The 19836-nt window shown below is 37.5% G+C and overlaps 1 protein-coding gene across 1 annotated transcript; it reads left to right on the forward strand.

Annotated features, from left to right (window-relative positions):
- The first annotated feature begins 298 nt into the window (after nt 1-298).
- recql4 (RecQ helicase-like 4) lies at nt 299-19390 on the forward strand. The gene is made up of 29 exons (XM_044139259.1): nt 299-824; nt 901-934; nt 1017-1114; nt 1292-1441; nt 1532-1689; nt 2779-3682; nt 3753-3835; nt 5259-5358; nt 6388-6553; nt 7458-7568; nt 8064-8231; nt 8896-8988; nt 9066-9202; nt 9278-9361; nt 10568-10644; nt 11593-11602; nt 11833-12015; nt 12114-12315; nt 12644-12837; nt 12933-13016; nt 14057-14194; nt 14276-14362; nt 14855-15065; nt 15179-15308; nt 16076-16242; nt 17236-17413; nt 17948-18101; nt 18332-18440; nt 19142-19390. The coding sequence occupies exons 1-29, from the start codon at nt 741-743 to the stop codon at nt 19261-19263; spliced, it is 4416 nt and encodes a 1471-aa protein (XP_043995194.1). The 5' UTR covers nt 299-740; the 3' UTR covers nt 19264-19390.
- The last annotated feature ends 446 nt before the right edge of the window (nt 19391-19836 follow it).

The following is a 19836-nucleotide window of genomic DNA, read 5'->3' on the forward strand; positions in this document are numbered from 1 at the left end:
ATTTGGTTCTTATTTTCTTTAAAATATCCTAATTTAAATCAAAGTTTTCCTCTCAAGGTTGATGGATATTAGATTACTACATTATTTGACTATTACGTCATAGTCATTTATAATCAAATGTAATTATTTTTTACTAACGGCCGAGTGTCTTATAATACTTTTAATTAGTGACAGAATTTAAAATGTTGGTTTTGATTCTGATGAACCCTTTAGCACCGGAAGTACTTGCTTCACAATAAAGGTCTCTTTATTTTGACATTTCCACGTTGTAAAATCTTTAACGGCTGTTTAGTATCTTCCAAAATGATCGTTGTTTTTTTTTTTTTAAATAAACATCATGTATGCTCCAGTATCTTCATTGAAGGCTGCTTTAATTTCGAAACTAATCAGCTAGATGTTTTTTGTTTTTTTGTTTGTTTGGTTTTTTTTAGCTAGTTATAGGTTTTATAGGAACGGAGGATTCAGGAACGAACCTGGCAACACAGGCGCGGGAAAATCCTAAACAACAAATGCCGCTTCCGCTTTCTCCAAAAACAGATCGTCTTTCAAACAGTAAAGACATTTCATGAAGATATAATAGCTTAGCGGAATACTTTAGGATTTAAAATTGATGGAAAGTGTCCGATCTTTCTCAGCGACATCGCGCCGGTTGCTAGCTTTAGCGTGACGTAAGTTCTGAAAACGATGATGCTCATGAAATGACTTTTAAATAACTTTTACTGGTCTTGAATCAAGTCAGAATGGATCGCTACAATGAGGTGAAACTGCTGCTGAAAAACTGGGAGCAGGGTTTTCTCCAGCAGCACCAGAGGAAACCCAGTAAGGTAATCACCAACACATACGCATAAAAACAGGATCCACTGCATGTTTTCTTTTACTGTAACGCCTGTGTTTTTCTAGGAGGACATTGACCAGGCTCCAGAGGAAACAAGGAGTAGGTGCAACGCATCTCATTGCAGCATAAAACCATTTTTTTCCCTTGATGCATTCAAGAAATAAAGTATGTGTCTCTGCAGGGCTATATAAGGAGTACAGGAGTTTAAAACAAGCTAAAGTAAACGATGCATCCAGCGGCCATAGAGAGGTCACAGCAGAGATCAACCCAACAAATAAGGTGCTGAAGAAAACATGTTACTGCTAATGTGTGAATACATACCAACCTCTACAGCTTAAATGTTGCCAACACAAACGACAAGGTGTTTTGGTTTAGTTTAATATGAAAGACCAGCACAAAGTTTCAACTATTTCTAAACTGGTTTGAATAAACAATTTGTTTGTCTTTGTTTTCAAGCAGGAATCAGATTGTTGGGGAGCCCATCTGAATCGCAAAGCAATGCCGCTCTCTGCTCCAAGGTTGACGTCTCAGGAGAAACACAGTCTCATGGCTTCATCGCAGTATTATGGCCTAAAGCTTAAGAACAACCTTTCTGCACTCAGTAAGGTGTGAATCAGAAAATAAATAAAAGTTCAGTTGTTTAAAAAAAACTATATGTATTATTCCTGTGTTTCCCCCCCTCCCCCATATCTGTAGGAGAAACCAGATTCTCTGAAGAAATCCCTTCGTACTGGTCGAGTTCCTCTCAATTGCTTAAAAGATGATCAACCAATACAGAAGAACAGACTCAGTTTATCAATTGGTTCTGCTAAAAATTCATCTAAGGATGAACACCAGGAGATTCTCTCCCCAAGGTAACGCTCACTCGTCCGTCCGTCCGTCACATTCTTGTCCTCCCTTCCTCTTGTTTTCGTAGGTACTATATTGACCACTCTAAAATTACCCACTATAAATTAATTGTATATTTTGTATTTATACAATCACATATCGACAGAAGATGGCAGTCAGTTACATTTACTTGAGTAATTTTTTGGAAAAAATTTGTTTTTAGGAGTTGTTTTACTGCACTGTGCTTTTCACTTTTTCCTTAAGTAATATTATAGTGAACTGTTGCTGCTCTTACTTGAGTAAAAAAAATCTGGATGTTTTATTCAAAACTAGTAACTTCAATGAAGAAGAAACAAACATATTTTAGCCAAAAACGAATGAAACACAGGCACACATCTGGGATTTATGTCAAAGTGAGACCTCTTGTTTTTACACCAGCTTTGTATGGCTATTTTGTTGATTAATAAAATGCAGTAAACACTTTATATTCTCACTGGAAGTACATTATCCCTTTCTAACATCCACAGTATTAGCTGTAAGTACTAATTTTGTATAAAATTGAGAAAAACATTGTTTGAACAAGTCTTCTGTGTTATTTTGCATTTATTAATAATATTGTTTTAATTTCAGTCTTTAGATTTGCACATAACTTTTATACTTTGCCTGTTTGATTATTTATTGACTTGATCACTCTTTATGAGTTACTACTCTTTTACTTAATCTACAACAGAACAACGTCAAGAGCATAAGGTCTATAAAAATCATTTCCTATTATTTAGCTGGAAACTATGTGCTTTATATGTTTAATTCATTCCTTATAATTATGAAAATAAGTTGCTCCACTGTCCTTTTCTTTTGCCAGACTTGTTTCCTTTTGTTGTAGAATCTGAAAAATGAAATAAATTTCATTTTATGAAATGACATTAACTCAGTACTTGATCACTCTTTTTATGTAATACTTTTTTTTAATTCGTGAATAATTTTTTGAAAACCTGCTTTTTACTAGAGTAAAAACATTTTGAAGAAGTTCTACCCTTAACTGAGTAAATGTTCTGCTACTCCATCCGCCTCTGCATGTTGACTGTCTGATTTTAACCTGCGTTTGTTTCTTCTAGATCGATGAAGCCTCCGTTTGGGTCAGTGACCTCTCCGTCTCCCCACGCAGCTGAGCCTGAAGAACAGTTTGAGCCAGAACCAGTAGAAGCTGCTATCAGTAATTCTGTCCAAGATGATCATAGAATCGGTGCTGATTCCCAGTTTCAGATCGCTAAAGCTTCGTTTGCAAACAGATCCTCCTCTCTTTTATCACCTTCATCCCCTCAATTTGCTCCTACAAGCACAGGAAAGGAAAACGAAGATGCAGGAAGTAAAGAAGAAAATTCCCACTCAGGAAGTGCAGCTGGGAGTGTCGATCTCGGCGCTTCGGCTGGTTTTAAACGAAGCCCGCCTTTTCTCGTCGGGTCAGGAGGGAGTTTAGCTAAACGACCCTCTGTTGCCAACAGACTGAGCGCCGTTGACAGGAACTGGTTGGAGAGATGTCAGGTGTTTGGGGAGATGGAAGCTGAGGAGATTCCCGGAGGAGGAAATCAGGAAATTAAAGTGAAAAAACGACAGGAGAAGGAAGTCAAGGGAGGAAAAGCTGAAGGAGATTTAGAGGGTGAAAGAAAACAGCCAGTAAATTTGGGACAAGAAGAAAAGTTAGCAGATCCAGATCCAAATTGTGCTCAAGAAGATTCTGGAAAAAGCAAAAGGGAGAAAGCTGGGAAAACAGAAAGAGGAAAGTCGTCACATTTACCAGATAACAGCGAAGATGGTCTGAAATCAAAAGGTACGAAGAAAAAGAGGCAGAGAGACGGAGACGACGTGGACGAAACGGCAAAAAAGAGGTGGAAAAATCCTAAAGAGAAAGAGGAGAGATCGAGTTTAAGCCCTGATTCAGCTGATGGAGGAGAAAAGAAGAAGCAGAAAAGCAAAAGAAAAGACGGGGATGAGGAGGAAACGACCAAAGGAGCAAAAACGGTATTTATTAGATTTATTTACCAGCCGAGAGGATTAAATGTTAATTTAATTTGTTTTTATCTCTTTCTAGGCGGCCCAGGAGAACCTTTTAGGAGAAATTCAGGAGGAGTTCAGAACAAATCGGGTTTATCAGAGGCAGCCAGTCAGAACCAGGTTTGTGCACAAACAAACCTGGAGTTTCAAAAGTATTTACACCCCTTGAACCTTTAATGTTTTTCCATCTTAACGCCATAAAAGTTCCTGGATTTTATTGATGTTTTATGTGATAAACCCAAAACAAAGCAGCACACAACTGTGGAGCGAGAGGAAAAGGTCAAATCTGAAAAGTGTGGCATGTCTGAAATATTTCTTGATGCTTCTCTGTAAAACAGCTCAACTCAGTCAGATCACATGTGTCAAACTCAAGGCCCGTGGGCCAAATCCGGCCTGCCATATTTTTTTATGTGGTCCTCTAGATTATAGACTAAACTAAATGTGCTTAAATGTTATTTTATCAATCAAATCACTGCAGTTTTTATCTGTTTACTTCCAAATTATTTCAATCAGTTCCTGCAGTTTCTTGAGAATTACATAAGACATAATTGGGAGTTTATTGCGGATTTTTCTCAAAAATTGTCAAAAACTTTTTTAATTGTACTAATCAGCTGCTTCAGCCTGAATTGATGTCAGATTATAATCCATGATCTAAACAGCCAGTAATAAAAAGTTGCATTTACCGTCATAAATAAGCGTAAATATTTCCAAATTAGTACCACGAACACTTTGATTTTTATTGCAAATAATATCACAAAATCCTGGAGGGACTAAAGAGATGTTCAATAGTATTATCTAAGTTTAATAATTTATTGATATTTTAACAGTTTTAACTTATTTTATCAATACATTCTGCCACAATCGACCCTTTAAGAGCATTCAAAACAAAAATGAGTTTGACATTCCTGGATTAGATGGAGCCGGTCCGTCTAATCCAGGGTTCCCCAATTCACATGTGGTTCTTATAAAACTAAACAATATTTATAGTTATGAGTGGTTTTATGCATAGAATATCTGCAACAGAATGGCTAATGGTTTTAAAAAAATATTTCATATTATTTAGCTGCAAAATATGTGCTTTTAAATACTTTTTTTTTTCTTCTTTTTTTAATTATTAAAATGATTTCAAACTGGTTTCCTTTTGTTCCATAGTCTGAATAATAAATAAATGCATGTTATCTTTTGCACCTGAATGGCAGCAGGGATAAAAATGTTTTTTTTTCTGAAATGAAGAGCATCCTGTCCTCTGGTTTAAACCGTTCATTTTTAAGGTTTTCTGTATGGAGATTTTATTTTAGGGGATTCAGAGTAAAGGGGTGCAGAATAGAAGTGCACACCGCACTTTTCAGATTTTCATTAGTTTAAAAAAGCTGCTTTATTTTCCCTCCTCACAGTTATACACCTCTTTGTGTTTCTCTGTCACATAAATACTTTTAATTAAAAAAACTTTTAAGTTTGTAACAAAATATCAACAAGTTGTTGCCGTTCTTTTCCTTTTGGATCTGCTTATAGTTTAGTTTAATTGTTTTTGATATTTTAACAGAGGAACAAAAGGCGTAGAGGGAAACTTTGTGAAGATAAACCTGAAGAAGAAATCTCATGTGAAAGGATACGCGTTGAGGGGAGTTGGTTTGCGCAAACAGGTATGACTCCTCTGTTAGATGTTGTTTTTATTTTTATTGTGCGTATTTTATTTCAGTTATAAACAAACAAAATAAATTTAAAACAGAAAATTTACTGACCCACAGCATCACACCTCCTACTTTAAGCTTTTACAGCAGTAGAAGTAGAAATGTCGGAAGCTCAAATTTAGAAAATATAACATTTAAGTGTAGTATTTTCTAAAATTAAATTACAAATAATTCTTTAGTTTTAATGAAATCACTGGTGGCAGATTTTCTCTAAGTTTCAGAATTTCCTTAAAATAAACGCATAGCTGAGGCGATTTGTTTTTTGGATTTCACATTTTAATTTTTAAACTGATTAGTGTTTAGGGCAATTAAATAAAATAATAAATGTAAACAGGCTCCGTTTCTCTTAGCAGTTCTTCAGAACGGGAAAGACCAGAGAACATAACCATTGTATTTGTCTTAAACCGGCTGAAAAAAATGGACACTTGCATAAATTTTACTATATGAAGAGTCAGAGCAATAATTGAACTGGGAAGGACCTGAATTTTGTTTAGTTTCCATGACAACCACTAAACTGTTATCGTCGTGCCAACTGGATGTTTAGGAGGCACGGCAAAAACAACTGTTTCTCTCCCACCATCACAAAAGTAAACATTTGGTGTTTGATAAATCAGATAAAAGTTCATCTTTTTGTGAAAAACACTCCAGTTGGGTTTAGCGGAGGGAGGATGTGTGGTGCTGTGGGCCGGTTTCTTTCATAAAGGTTCTGGGAACTTTGACAGGATGGCATTACATCCCAAACTTTGCAAAAGTAAAAAGATGTCTGGTGGAAAAAAAGAGAAAATTTGTCTTAATTGGGTGTTTTATGGGAATAATCATAAATAACAGAAATGATTCAGTAGATGTGGAACTAGACGTATAAAATGACACAGAAAACACATTTGGATGATCTGAACGCTCTTATTCCCAAACTGTTGCACTGAAGTGGGAGAGTAGCTTTAGACAAATATGGCAGCCGATCTGATTTTGTGCGTTTTCCAGCTGTACATGCAGAAGTTTCAGCTGAAAGGAGAGCGGTTCGGCGGAGGCAGAGGATTCTTCGGCAGAGGACGGAGGGGCGGGTTCAGAGGGGCGCCGAGTCGGCAGGGCGACACCTGCTACAGGTGTGGAGGAAGCGGACACTGGGCTGTGGACTGCACAGGACCAGGTGACCGAGGAACAGACCCGTTCATGTGTTTGGTCAGGAGGAGAGGAGGATTTATCCTGCAGTAGGAATAAAACTCTGTTTTTAATCAACATCGTCCAGAAGACGAGGAGGAGAAAGTTTAACTTTAGTTGATGTTTTTATTTTAAATAATAATGATAATAAAAAAGATTATTTATCACATTTAACAAGATAAATATGGAGAAGTCTGCAGTTGGATTTCAGTTTTTTCCTGGTCTGGATAAGTATAGACAAGGAAATTATTAGTTTGATAAATATCTGTGTTTTCAGACTTCTTTCACAATCCTTCCTTTGTTTCGTCCTTTTGTCCTTCCCTGTCATTCCTTCATTCCTCTTTCTTCCTTTCTTCCTTCGTGCCACATCTCCTTTCTTTCTTACCAGGTTACCATCTTGTCTTTCCTGTTTATTTTTCTTTCAGTCCTTCCTTCTTTTTTTTCCTTCCTTCCTTCATTTGTTTTTCCTTCCTTCCTTTCTGACATAGCTCCTTCCTTCCTTCCATGCTTCCGTCTTTCTATCTATCCATCCTTGCTTCCTTTTTTTGTTTATCATACCTCCTTCCTCCTTCTTTTCCCTCCTTCCTTCTATATTTCTTCATCCTGCGTACTGTAGAACTATCTGTCATAAATTTATGTTTGCTGCTCTGTTTTAAATGTAAACAGAAAAGAAACTGAAAATTTTTTAATTTTTAATGAAAAGTTGCAGGAACTTTATTTTACTGCCCCAGTTCTAAAAGTAGCAGGATTGAATTTATCTATGAAACAAGTAGATGATTCGTCTCCTGTAGTGAAACATAGTAACTCACTTAAATCTCTTCTTCTGTGGTAATTAATGTCAACGTGAGCTGTTAGCTGTTAGCTCAGCATCATATTTCCTTTTCCTTTTTTAGCCCCTCCACCACCTGTTTCTGAGGATCGGCCTGCAGAAGAGGAACCGTTTGAACTGCCCACCCTGGAAGACGTTGCCAGGGCAACGGGAACGCTGCAGCCTCAGCCTCTGGGTACGATTAATAGTTTCACAGCAGGATTTCTATAGTCTGTTGTCAGTAAGGATTAATCCTGTCACAGTAAGCAATGAATTAATTATTTAATCTCATGGTAAATTAAAAATGAACTCAATTGTATTTTTTTTTTGAAGAGCAGTTTTGTTTACAGACGTCAAAATCCATTTTATTTAGTTGTGTGTGGGTCTTATTTCCTTTCTATATTTTGTTTTTGGTTATTGTGTTTTATTTTGGATATATAAAATATCTTCTAGTTCCACTATTGAGTGTTCTTTACAAAATTAAAGTTTATTGGTGTGTCAAAGCATCAATATTATCGTTTATCACAATAATTACTGGGTGAATTTATTGCCCAGTGAAATTTGTAATTGTGGCAGGCCTAATAGAAATGCACTGATATAAAATTTGTGCCGGTATTTGATATCCGATCTGATTTACATTTTCATTCAGACTTTTATTACATTTCTGAAAACATTGTTGCACATGTTGCAGCAGCGTCTTCTTGTGTCAACGCAGAAAAATGGCAACAGGAAACTGGAGCGGACAGCCGGCGGACCGATGAGATGCTGCTCAACGTCATTCGTCCCGACTACGAGCGGCCCGCTCCGCCACCGCCGATGGATCCGCTTTATCGTCTCACAGAAGACGGGAACGTCCAGGGTAAACGCTGCAAACCTCATTCACATAAATAGAAATGCATTAGTATTAAAATTCACTAATGATTATTTTAGTTATTTAAAAATTGCCTGATTCTGCAGATTTTTAAATCTTTTTTAGGCAATATTACCAATACACTAAAAGATACAAATGAACAAATATTTAAATTCCTTTTTAAATAAGAAGATAAACATTTTATTGCCTGAAATGAAATAAGATACATTTTAATTAGTATAGCTTTGATTATTTGTAATGTCTATGACGTTAGAAAAAATATTTCTAACATCAATGAACAGCTCAGTCCTTTCTGCTTGACTTAACATCAATACTGATCTGTTGGTTGTTTTTGTGGATTAACTGATTAATAATTGGATCACTAAAGGGGCTTAATAGAGTTTTTTTTAACAGAATTTCAACCAGGTGAAGCTAAAACTATTAGGAGTTTTGCGTAGAGCATATTTACAGACAAAGAATTATTTTTTTTTAAAATACAAAATGAATATATATTGTTTGTTTTGTTCTTTCCCTGTTTGACCTTTTTTCAGTTTGTGTACTCCAGTAAATGATTAATTGATTACAGAATTAGTTGACGATTACTTCAATAATCGTTCCATCATGATTAATTGAAACTTAATTTTGCTTTCTTTTGTGTAATGATTTTGTTCAGACACTCCTGCTGAAGTGTTTGCAGCTCTGAGAGAACTGGGCTACCAGTCATTCAGACCTGGACAGGAAAAGGCCATCATGAGGATCCTGGCAGGTAGTCACAGCTCATAAACTCCTGCACGCATTGTCTCTACATGAGCCTCTTCTACATGTTTGCATCTTTATTCTCAGGGCTCTCCACCCTGGTGGTGCTGTCCACTGGAATGGGTAAATCTCTCTGCTATCAGCTGCCAGCTTTTCTGTACGCACAGAGGTCAAAGTGCATCACTCTGGTTATTTCCCCTCTAGTTTCTCTAATGGATGATCAGGTAAACACACTCTTCATCTTATGTTGGTGAAACTTAAACCAGAAACGCGTAAATTGTGTGTATGTGTGTGTTTAGCTTTCGGGGTTGCCCACCAAGCTAAAGGCAGCCTGCATCCACTCCAACATGACGATGAAACAGAGAGAAGCTGCTATAGAAAAGGTAACATGGTCACAGTCAAACAGCACGCTAGAGATCACCTTTCTTTGCATCATTAAAACTTTATGCTAGGTCTGACAGTGTCATACATTTTCTGTTGACCGTTTGCAATAGAAAATGTATGACTTAATCATTCGAGGCGCCATGACAGACGTCGGAAGTGAGGATCGGAAGTAATAAACAGAGCGACTGAAGTTGTTTTTGTCAGTTTATTCATGGCTTCTCCTTGTTCGACTCGAGCTAATTTGTCCGTGAACGCAACACACCCGGTTGGGGCTCATAGACCACGGTATTTACAGAAGCGGGAAACGGCTAGCTTAGAAAACGAGCCATACCTCCTCCTTTCTGACGTGTTGATGAAACTACCGACTTTGCCTGAATCCACACCACATGATTTATGTCACTATGTCATGAACAGCGGTTCCCCTTAAACCGGACAGGCTTTACAGGAGCGCATAACTAGTTTTTTTCCTTTATACTAGGCTACATGACGGTGGGGCATTGTTTCCATGGTTACTGATGGTTATACTCACTGGTTCTTTGAACAGATTAGGATTGTTTATGTTTCTTGTCATACTTACTTATAAAGTATATGTTGAATAATAATTTTTCATTTGCTCAGTTCTGAACGCTATCTTGAGCTCTTTTAGAAAAGGTGTTTTAATTGTCACTTTAAATCTACAATAAGGGCAGACTGCTGGCCACGCCCCTCATTAAAAGTTATACAATAAAATGACAAGTTTGGTTTTCAGCGATCTGTTATACTGACCATCTTTGAACATTACTCACACATGTTTTCTAAATGGCTAGTCATCAACTAAATAGAAGTGATATTAGATTAGAGCTGCAGCTGGTGGACATGTGCTGGAGCATAAGTTGTTTTGATTCCGTCATGGCGGAGCGGGCTGGGCTCTGCCAAAGTGTTGCTAAGTAACGGGTCATTATGTTCTTTGAACAGATTAGGACGCATGTTTATTAATTTTTTTTGTGCAAAATTATTGTTGAATAATAATTTTTCGGTTTGCTCACTTCTGCCTATTTTGAGCTCTTTTCAGAAGGAGATGTTTTAGGACGTCTTGTCACTTTAAATCTAAAAAATTGACTTATTGATAAGCTCTTGGGCTGTTTTAGCACAAAATCCACATTCAGAATCCGTGGATTTATACAACCATCTTTGAACATTACTCAGTTTTATTTTTTTTTCTCCAGGTGAAGTCTGGCCAGGTGTGTGTGCTGCTTCTCTCTCCAGAGGCTTTGGTCGTGCTGGAGCTATGCTTCAGGCTCAGGTAACGGGGCTGGGCTCTGCCATTGTTGCTAAGTAAAGGCTCAGTGCCTCTGGAATGTGACTTACCCCTTTTACTGTCACTCTCAAAATGCTTATAGGTTATTCACTGGGTGGAGACACTGGTTTCATTGTGACTGTTAAGGGATTTTAACAATCATGGGGTTTTTAAAACCACTAATTTTCCAGACACTTAAAAAAAAATTGACTTATTGACAAGCTCTTGGGCTGTTTGTAGAAGTACAAATCTACATTCAGAATGTGGATTTAGCATGGATGTCTGCCCTCTGCTCAGGAGCTCCCTCTGTTTTGCTGCTTGAGTATAGGAATAGTTTGCTGTTTCTAATTACTCTGACTTTGTTTAGTTAGTTTTAGTTAAAAATAATAACAAAAGCACTTTAACTGGTCAAAACAGTACTGATTTCTTTCCAGACCAAGCAGATATTAATTAAATCACAATTAGTGGTTTATGAGATCTTTTATCCTGCTGAAAACACTGTGAGTTCAATCTAAAACTAACTTATAAGTAACTTTTCAGCAAGATATAGGAGCCTATTTTAATTAAACAATCTCTTACTATGAATGAAAAAGTACTGGTTCCATTGGCAGATATTTCCACTTGGGAAAAATGTTTTGTTACAAGTGAAATAATCTGCCAGTGGTACTAGCACTTTTTTTTAATCAATACTAAGGAATTATTGATTTAAAACAAGCTCCTACATCTTGCTGAAAAGTTACTTGTAAGTTAATTTTGTCTAATTTCTCTAGAAACTAGGTCAGAACTACTTGGTAAGATTTTGTTTTTTGCAGCGTACAAAAAGCAGAAATTGAATAAAATTCATTTGAATAGTTGTATGATTTTTCAACTAGTTTAAACAAATTATATTAAAATTATGCTACTTTTTTTATAAAATGGACAGCTCGATGAAAGTTGATATTTTTATTTTACAAGGGAGACAGAGGTAGGTCATGATCCCTGTGTTGTCCGATGACAATAGGACTCCAAAACAAAACACAAACCTGGCTGGTAAATTATGAAAATATTAAATTGGTTTATTTCTGCTAAATATTTGTAAATATATGGGTCAAACAAGTTCAAATTAACGCACATCTGTTCAGTGTTCATTACTTAATCATGTTGTGCACCTCATTAAAAACCTAAAACGTTTTGACGAACGTGTTTTGTCCGTAGGTGCTCCGGGAACGCCTTGGAGTCAAGTGTTTGCTGGGACTCACGGCTACGGCCACTTTGTCCACGGCGCTGGACATCGCTCAGCATTTGGACATCAGCGATAAAGACGGAATAGCTGTGCGGTCCGCAGCCGTGCCCCCCAACCTCAACCTGTCCGTGTCCACAGACAGAGAGAAAGACCAGGTCTGATGTGGTGCCAACCTGGATCAGAAAGCATTAATTCAGTCTCTTTATCTAAAACATGTGAAGTTGTTTTACTTTGGAACATTTGTGTTTTTCAGGCTTTGGTTTCTCTGTTGAAAGGCGATCGTTTTGGCTGTTTGGACTCCATCATAGTCTACTGCACCAGACGAGAGGAGACTGTCCGAGTGGCTGCACTGCTGCGGACCTGCCTGCAGGGGGTGGTGTTGAGAGAAAATACCCAAATAAGCAGCAGCAATCAGGCAGAGGACAACCCAGTGGGGCAGAAGAAGAAGGAACTAGGTAATGGCTACAACGACAATTAATAATTATTCTGCCAATCGATTATTGTATTGATTAAAACGATGGTACATTCTGAATTTTTAATTTAACACAAAAACAAGAAAAACAGAAAAACAAACAAATAATTTGATTCTTTTTTTAAACGATAAAATAAATACCATTTGTGGCGAAAGATGCATCTATAGCTAAAGAAATGAAATAATTGTTTCAGGCCAAGTTAAGGTTTCACATATTTTAGAAGAGCAGCAATAATTGTGTACAGAAACAAACTTACTGTCTCAGGAATTCAGCTTTTTTGTTGTTGTTTTGTCTGATTTTTTTTTTTCAGCTCGTAAGAAGATCCGTAAACCCTTGAAATGGCAGGCTGAGGCCTACCATGCCGGCCTGTCGGGTTCGGAGCGCCGCCGGGTCCAGAACAACTTCATGTGTGGGGAACTCCGGATCGTAGTGGCCACTGTGGCGTTTGGCATGGGGCTGGACAAATCCGACGTTCGTGGAATCATCCACTACAACATGCCAAAGGTGGAAAGTTAGCCGACTTATCTAAAGCTTTATGGAACCTTTTACATTTCTTAACATTTATTTATAATTTTTGTTGTCTTAACATGACTTCTCAGAGTTTTGAGAGCTACGTTCAGGAAATTGGGAGGGCTGGGAGAGATGGACTTCCAGCACACTGCCACCTCTTCCTGGACCCGGAGGTAAAGCCTTAAAGGTCCAAATATAAGGACTTCAACTTTGGACATATTCTAATGGTTTGAGTGTTTAGATATTGTTAACTTATGGCTAAAACTGCTTAGATAATTAAACAAATTATTATTTTTTTGACTCTCATAGAATAACTATGAGTAAAAAAAGCCTTCATGATGTTTACAGAGGAATTGAAAACAAATGGAAACATTATTGCTGCTGCTGATAAAATACTAGTAAAAGTCAAATTATCTGCTACAGTGGATATTTACAAAAATGATTGATGACACAACATTAGTTTTTATGTCATGGTGATCTGATCTAAGACGTTTCCTCATACTCAGTTTAGAGTTTGTTGTAAGCGAGGGCTGTGTTACTTTCAGTCATGACATTTCTTAAATTTGATATTGAAGGTAAAGGAAATGGGAGATGAAAATTAGCAGAATTATTTTGAAAACGTAACGACTTGATAATATACTTTCATACTAGAAATTGATTTCTAATGAATTATTGCCGGTACTTTCTAAGAACCAACAAGCTGTGAGTTTGTAGTCTTTGCACTTGGCCGAGTTGAATTTTCAATGGAAAAACTTTAGATAATTTTTCACATATTTGATATTTATTGTAGGAGTTATCATTTGTGCCAAATAAGGCTGCTGTAGAGCTTTGGAACCAGCGTCACTGCGTGTGATGTTTACGTCTCGTGCTGTCACTAGGCGCCATCTTTAAAGGCCACAGACCAAAACAAACTTTGGTCTGTGTTTTGGTCTGTTTTCATTGTGTTACCGACCGCAGTGAAGTTGGTTTCAAGTTGGGTATTGGACATTCGCGCTCTGTGGAGTAAGGGGCGTTTAGCTCAAGGTTGATCCGATTTATGAACGCTAATTCCGGCCAGCTGTTCTCTACCGCTCCCTCCTGAACCGCTTAGAGGTTCACTTGGGAACCGTCAATTTCCGAACCAAACACTCCTGTGAATAAATGCCTTGCCTTGTGACCAACTGATACAAAACAATAATTCATGCTCCAGTTATAATTTGTGGGGGGATTTCAGGGTGGCGACCTCCATGAGCTGCGCCGCCACATCTACGCAGACACTGTGGACTACTACATAATCAAGAAACTGGTGCAGAGAGTTTTTCCTGCATGTAAATGTCGGAAGATACACCAGAAGCAGCAGGAGCTCTGGAAGGTGACCTTCTCTCTGCTTGTGTTTTCAGTCCACACGCCGTCAAAGCTTCAGATGAAGTAACACATCTGCTTTTGTGAGCAGGATGTTGGAGACGCTGATCTGCTGGAGATGATGGATGTCTGTGATGAAAATAAACTCGGAGAAAAGCAAGAGTCCACTGGCTCAGAGGTGATTTATGGGAAATTCACTGTTTGCTTTTAAAAGCCAAACATGAGCTAGCATGCTAATTTAATTGCAATCCCTGGATTTTCCAAACGACGGCTGTGTGGAAATACAATACTGGTTCATTTGCAGCACAGCTACTAGGTAAACTGGAAAAGTTAAAACTTCAAATATTTTAAGAGTTTTGGGTAAGTATTAAAAAAAACAAAATTGAATATTGAAAAATCTTTATATTGGAAGATCTTTTCGATATTCTACTGTTTCAAATGTCTACAAAAGAGCTGAAAACTGAAAATAATTTTTTTTAAGAAGATTGTCACGGGACTGTGTAACCTTTTAATATAGTTTGTTCATTTCTACATTGCATCTACAATTTCTCTTTGAAGAATTGAGTCACGACATTTAATTTTTCTTCTGAATCAATAAAGTATATTTGAATTTGAAATTTGAATTTTATAATTCAGACCTTTTTAGATGCAACATTTGTTTTGCTTTCAGGTGCCTGACCTCGATTCAGCTGAGCACAGCGAGGAAGGAAGCGTGAAAAAGAAGCTGGGCGAGTCAAAAGAAGGTAAAGACGAGGGAGCGGATTGGCTGAGTGACCAGAAAACGGAGAGCTGTGATTGGCCGGAGGAGCGTCTGTGTCACACCCATGAAAGAGCGATTCCCATCCAGGAAACTGTGGAGGCTCTGGACATCACAGAGGAAGGTCAGTGGAGACACAAGCTCAAGTTTTTACCCTGAGAGAAAATGAACGGTGCAGGTTGGTTTACTGTACATGTAAATGTTTGTTTAAAAACACCGAGTCATTTTGTGCTCTAGGTGTTGAAACGCTGCTTTGCTACCTGGAGCTGCATCCACAGCGGTTTGTTGAGCTTCTCCATCCGACTCTGTCTGTGTGTAAAGTCCGGTGCTACGATGGACCCAGACAGCTCCAGAAAATCACAAAAATGTAAGCAATGCCTGTGCTTTTGTTTTCGACTGACGCTTTAGTTGGGGCTGTGTGATCTTTCAGAAACTCACTGAGTTTCTTTTAACTTGTGAATGTTGTTTTTCACAATCTTTCCAGTGACGTTTTCAGTATGAAACGGGTGTAGAGACTAGAGAGACTAGCATTTATTGCATCATTTATCAAGATAAATGTCCTGTCATTATAAGAATTATTATTTATAGTTCTCATGATTCCAATTAATGTCTTTTAAAAAACAAAACTGTCTTTTTTTTTTTCTATTTTCACCACAGTTTGATGGATCAGAGCATCAATAAATACTAATTAAATCGAAAATATGATTAAATAAAGCAGTTTATTTAATCACACTACTTTGTGTGATTAGTATATTAAAAAAGTGAATTACAAATTGGGAATGTTTTTCAAGATCAGTATTTGTATTTGTGGGCCTATGATTGCATGTCATGCAGTCACATTCATGCAGGTATCTAGAAAGATTTTAATAATTTTTAGCATCAATTTTAGAGTTGAAAAGTACCACAAAGTATTGTAATAAAACTTTAAGGCGCTGAGGTGTTTTCTTAGAAGTTCTTCTTAGAACTTGGAGAACAAAACAGAAAATATTGAATCTGAAAAAAGTTGATAAAAATGTGCTCCGTCAGTGCAGACCTGGCGTAAAGGTAAAGTTTTTGATGCAGTATCACTACTTCACACTGAAGAAGTGAAATGACAATGCTGTGCTGATGAGTTTTTTAATCATGAACCTGCAGTTGCCCGCCGGTTGCCGTGGCGTTGGCCAGGAAGAGAATGAGGGGCGAACGCGTGGAGCGGTTCGATCAGGTGGAGTTTGATGTCGTTGAGGTGGCGGACACGATGGGATGGCAGCTTCCCCTGGTGAAGAGGGGACTGAGACAGCTGCAGTGGAGCACAGACAGAGGTTCATTTGAAAACTAAAGACACAGATAGTTTACCGCTTTTATTTATGACTTTTTTCTGTCTAAAGATGCTATTATTATATACAGATCTGGAACAAAATAACAGTCCACTGCACTGAACCCCATTGAAAACCTCCTGGTTATTCCACCAAATGTTGATTTCTGAACTCTTATTGAGTTAGAACATTTTTTGTTTCTAAGTGAATATAAATTTGTTTTCTTTGCGTTATCTGAGGTCTGAGAACACTGCATCCGTTTCATTATTTAGACCAGGTGTCTCTAACTCCAGTCCTCGAGGGCCGCTGTCCTGAAACGTTTAGATGAGCCTCTGCTGCACCACCTGAATAAAATAATCAGGTCATTAAGGCTCTGGAGAACTGATCTACACAAGGAGGAGATAATTAAACCATTTCATTCCAGTCTAAAAACTGCAGGACAGCGGCCCTCGAGGACTGGAGTTTGAGACCCCTGATTTTGACCATTTCTCATTTTCTGCAAATAAATACTACATTTTTGCTTGGATTTTCAGAGACACGATGTCAGGAGTTCATAGAATAAAAGAACAATGTTCATTTAACTCGTATACCTATAAAGAGTAAAATCAGAGAAATTGATCATTTTAAGTGATCTCTTCATTTTCCAGAGCTGTATATCAATCAATCAATCAATAAATACAATTTTATTTGTATAGCACCTTTGAGCAACAAGGCATTTCTAAGTGCTTTACATCATGAAAACACAAAATTACAAAGTCATAAAACATCAGATTATTGGTTGTTTCATGATTAGGTTTCAAAAGCAACTCTAAAGAGCCGAGTTTTTAGTCTAGATTTAAAGGAACTCAGTGTTTCAGCTGTTTTGCAGTTTTCTGGACGTTTGTTCCTGATTTGTGGTGCATAGAAACTGAATGCTGCTACTTTGACCCACAATATCAGTTCCTACAGTAATTTCTTGCCCTTCTGCAAAGTGAAGTAGGTTTTTTGTTTACGTTTCAGGTGGTGGACGAAGCGGCATCTTAGTTGAATTTTCTTCCCCGTCTTTTTATTTCCGATCTTATGGCGACCTGAGCGACGAGGAGATGGACAAAGTCTGTCAATTCCTTTATCATCGAGTCCAGGACCAAGAAAAAACGCAACTTTACCAACTCACAACCTGCTTCAAAGCCTTCAAGAGGTTTGGCACTCATCATTATTATTATTGGATTTGAGAGTCAAAGCAATGCAAAAAAAAAAAAAAAGATAAATTAAATCAAAATCTATAAAAGATGTTTTCAAAGCTTTCAAAAAGTAGGTCATCAATGTGATGCAGGATAAACTTCTCAATTAAATCCTTGGTAATCAGACAAACAGGTGAAAAAAATTAAGTGCAGGGTTTGGAAGTGGTTTGAAAGGATGAAGATGGATATATCAAAGGTCAATTTGTTGCATAATAAGATAATGTTGATCATATTCCCTAAAAATGGATCCTATGGGTTGAAGATGAGTAGTAAACAGTAATAGACCTGAGGCTGAGCCCTGAGGGACACCACTGACAATTATGAACAGATTTAAAAAAATTTATGTTAAAGATTTGAGGATTATCTGGTTAAAGTTTCATTTGTTTCACTTACTGAATGAATTTGTTCATGCCTGGAACTGCTGATGGTGTTTTGGTTTGTCTCTTCTCCTGCTTTTGGTCTTCACTTCTCCGGTTGTTTGTTTGTTTCAGTGTTGCTTTCCAAACTGTGACGTCCTGTCTGGACGACTTGGATGAGAGTCGCAGCTTGCAGCTGAAAAATCTTCTTTCAGAATATTTTGACAAGCGGCGGGACAGAGATCACTCGCTGCAACCGGACGACCTGGAAGAGCTCGACAAATACAAGGTTAAACCATCTTCACAGGGAATTAAACGTGGCTTCGATCTGTGTGTGTGTGTGTGTGTGTGTGTTCCTTATGGGAATCGTTTCTGTCTACAATGTGGAGTTATGGGGACCAATGTGGGGACATTTTCTTGGTCTCCATGAGGTGAATTGCTGTTTTTGGGTAATGTGATGGTTAGGTATAGGAAAGGTATAGGAAAACACGACCGTGTGTGTGTGTGTGTGTTTTGCAGCTGTTGGACTGGGAGAGTCAGATCAGAGTCGACATCAGAAGTTTTCTTGCCAACAGAAGTGATGAGAAGTTTTCAGGGAGAGCTGTTGCAAGAATTTTGCACGGGATAGGTGAGGATCCACACACACACACACACACACACACACAGCTGAGCATGACAGTGGAGTATAAACCACTACCGTAATCTGACCAGTGTAGCTGTAAAATGCTGAAGTCCACATACATTTTTATTACATCTTTTATGCTTACTCGGAATTAAATTTAGTGAGTTGAACGTTTAGACCACTAGAGGCCGTCAGATGCGCCGTAGAAATGTTTGTGTCGTTGTAGGAGCTCAGTTTACAACCATAATAAACACAGAAAATTATTTTCTGTTGCGCTTATGAGCTATTTCGATATTATTTAACCCCATATTTATTTAATCCACCCACAAAAGTCCTCTCTATCCTCCTTTTATAGTTTTATTTCTTCACAGTAGCACCGTATCAAAACCCCCAAGTCAACAAGAGTTTAATTTGAGCTATTCAGATTTTTTTAAGGTATCTATCAAACACAAGTTCAAAGAAGGAGAGGACCAAGTTGTGAGCCTTGAGGGATCCCATAATGGAAAACAAATGCTCTGAGATTTCAATGTCAAATACATGAAACTACTGACGTTTAAGGATTTTAATCTTTAGTTCAGTTTTGCAAGAAACTGTTTAGTAAGATTTCATGGTTGATACTTTTAAAACACTTTTGAAAAGATCAACTCGGCAGTGACTGTAAAAACCCCCCCAAAAAACTGAGATATTAAAGACAACTCTTGTTGCAGGCAGTCCTTGTTATCCGGCTCAGATATATGGCAAAGATCGACGATTTTGGAGGAAATACATCCACTTTGACTTCAACCAACTCATCCGACTGGCTACTCAGGAGATTCTTCACTTCAAGTGACCGTCGTCGTCGGTCCAAGGAGTTGTTGGATCTCTTTGTTAATAATGTATATTTCAGTAATTATTTGCAAGTATACTTCTATTTATTTGTGTTAACTGTTATGCAATAAAAATGTTTTTCTAGTTAATTTCTTCAGTGACATTTGTTTACAATCGTAGACTTAAAACATAACTTATTCTCAAGAGCCATGAGGACAAAAACAAACGATCCCTTCCTCCTCACAGAACGGCTGTGACTCGGTTAAATTTTATTCCCAGAAATTATAACGGAACAATAACAGGATGTTATTTCTCCTAACCGAGTCAAACCTTTATTTTAACAGCTGACCCAAAGATTTTGATTATGATCAAATATTGATATGTGAAATATTCACAAGTCAGATGTGTTAAATTGTCAGTTGTCATGGTCAGAGTTTCAGTTTCCATTCCAGTTTTCAGTTCAATTTGAGTTACAAAATTTTGTATTTTGCTTTATATTTTATTAAAGCAAACAGTTGTTATGGAATAAGTAAGAAAATGTCCTTATTACCCAATAGGTTAACTATCTGCAACTGGATTATGTTTTTATTTTTTT

Source organism: Gambusia affinis, linkage group LG14, assembly GCF_019740435.1.
Source record: "Gambusia affinis linkage group LG14, SWU_Gaff_1.0, whole genome shotgun sequence".
In the NCBI taxonomy this organism is placed as follows: Eukaryota; Metazoa; Chordata; class Actinopteri; order Cyprinodontiformes; family Poeciliidae; genus Gambusia; species Gambusia affinis.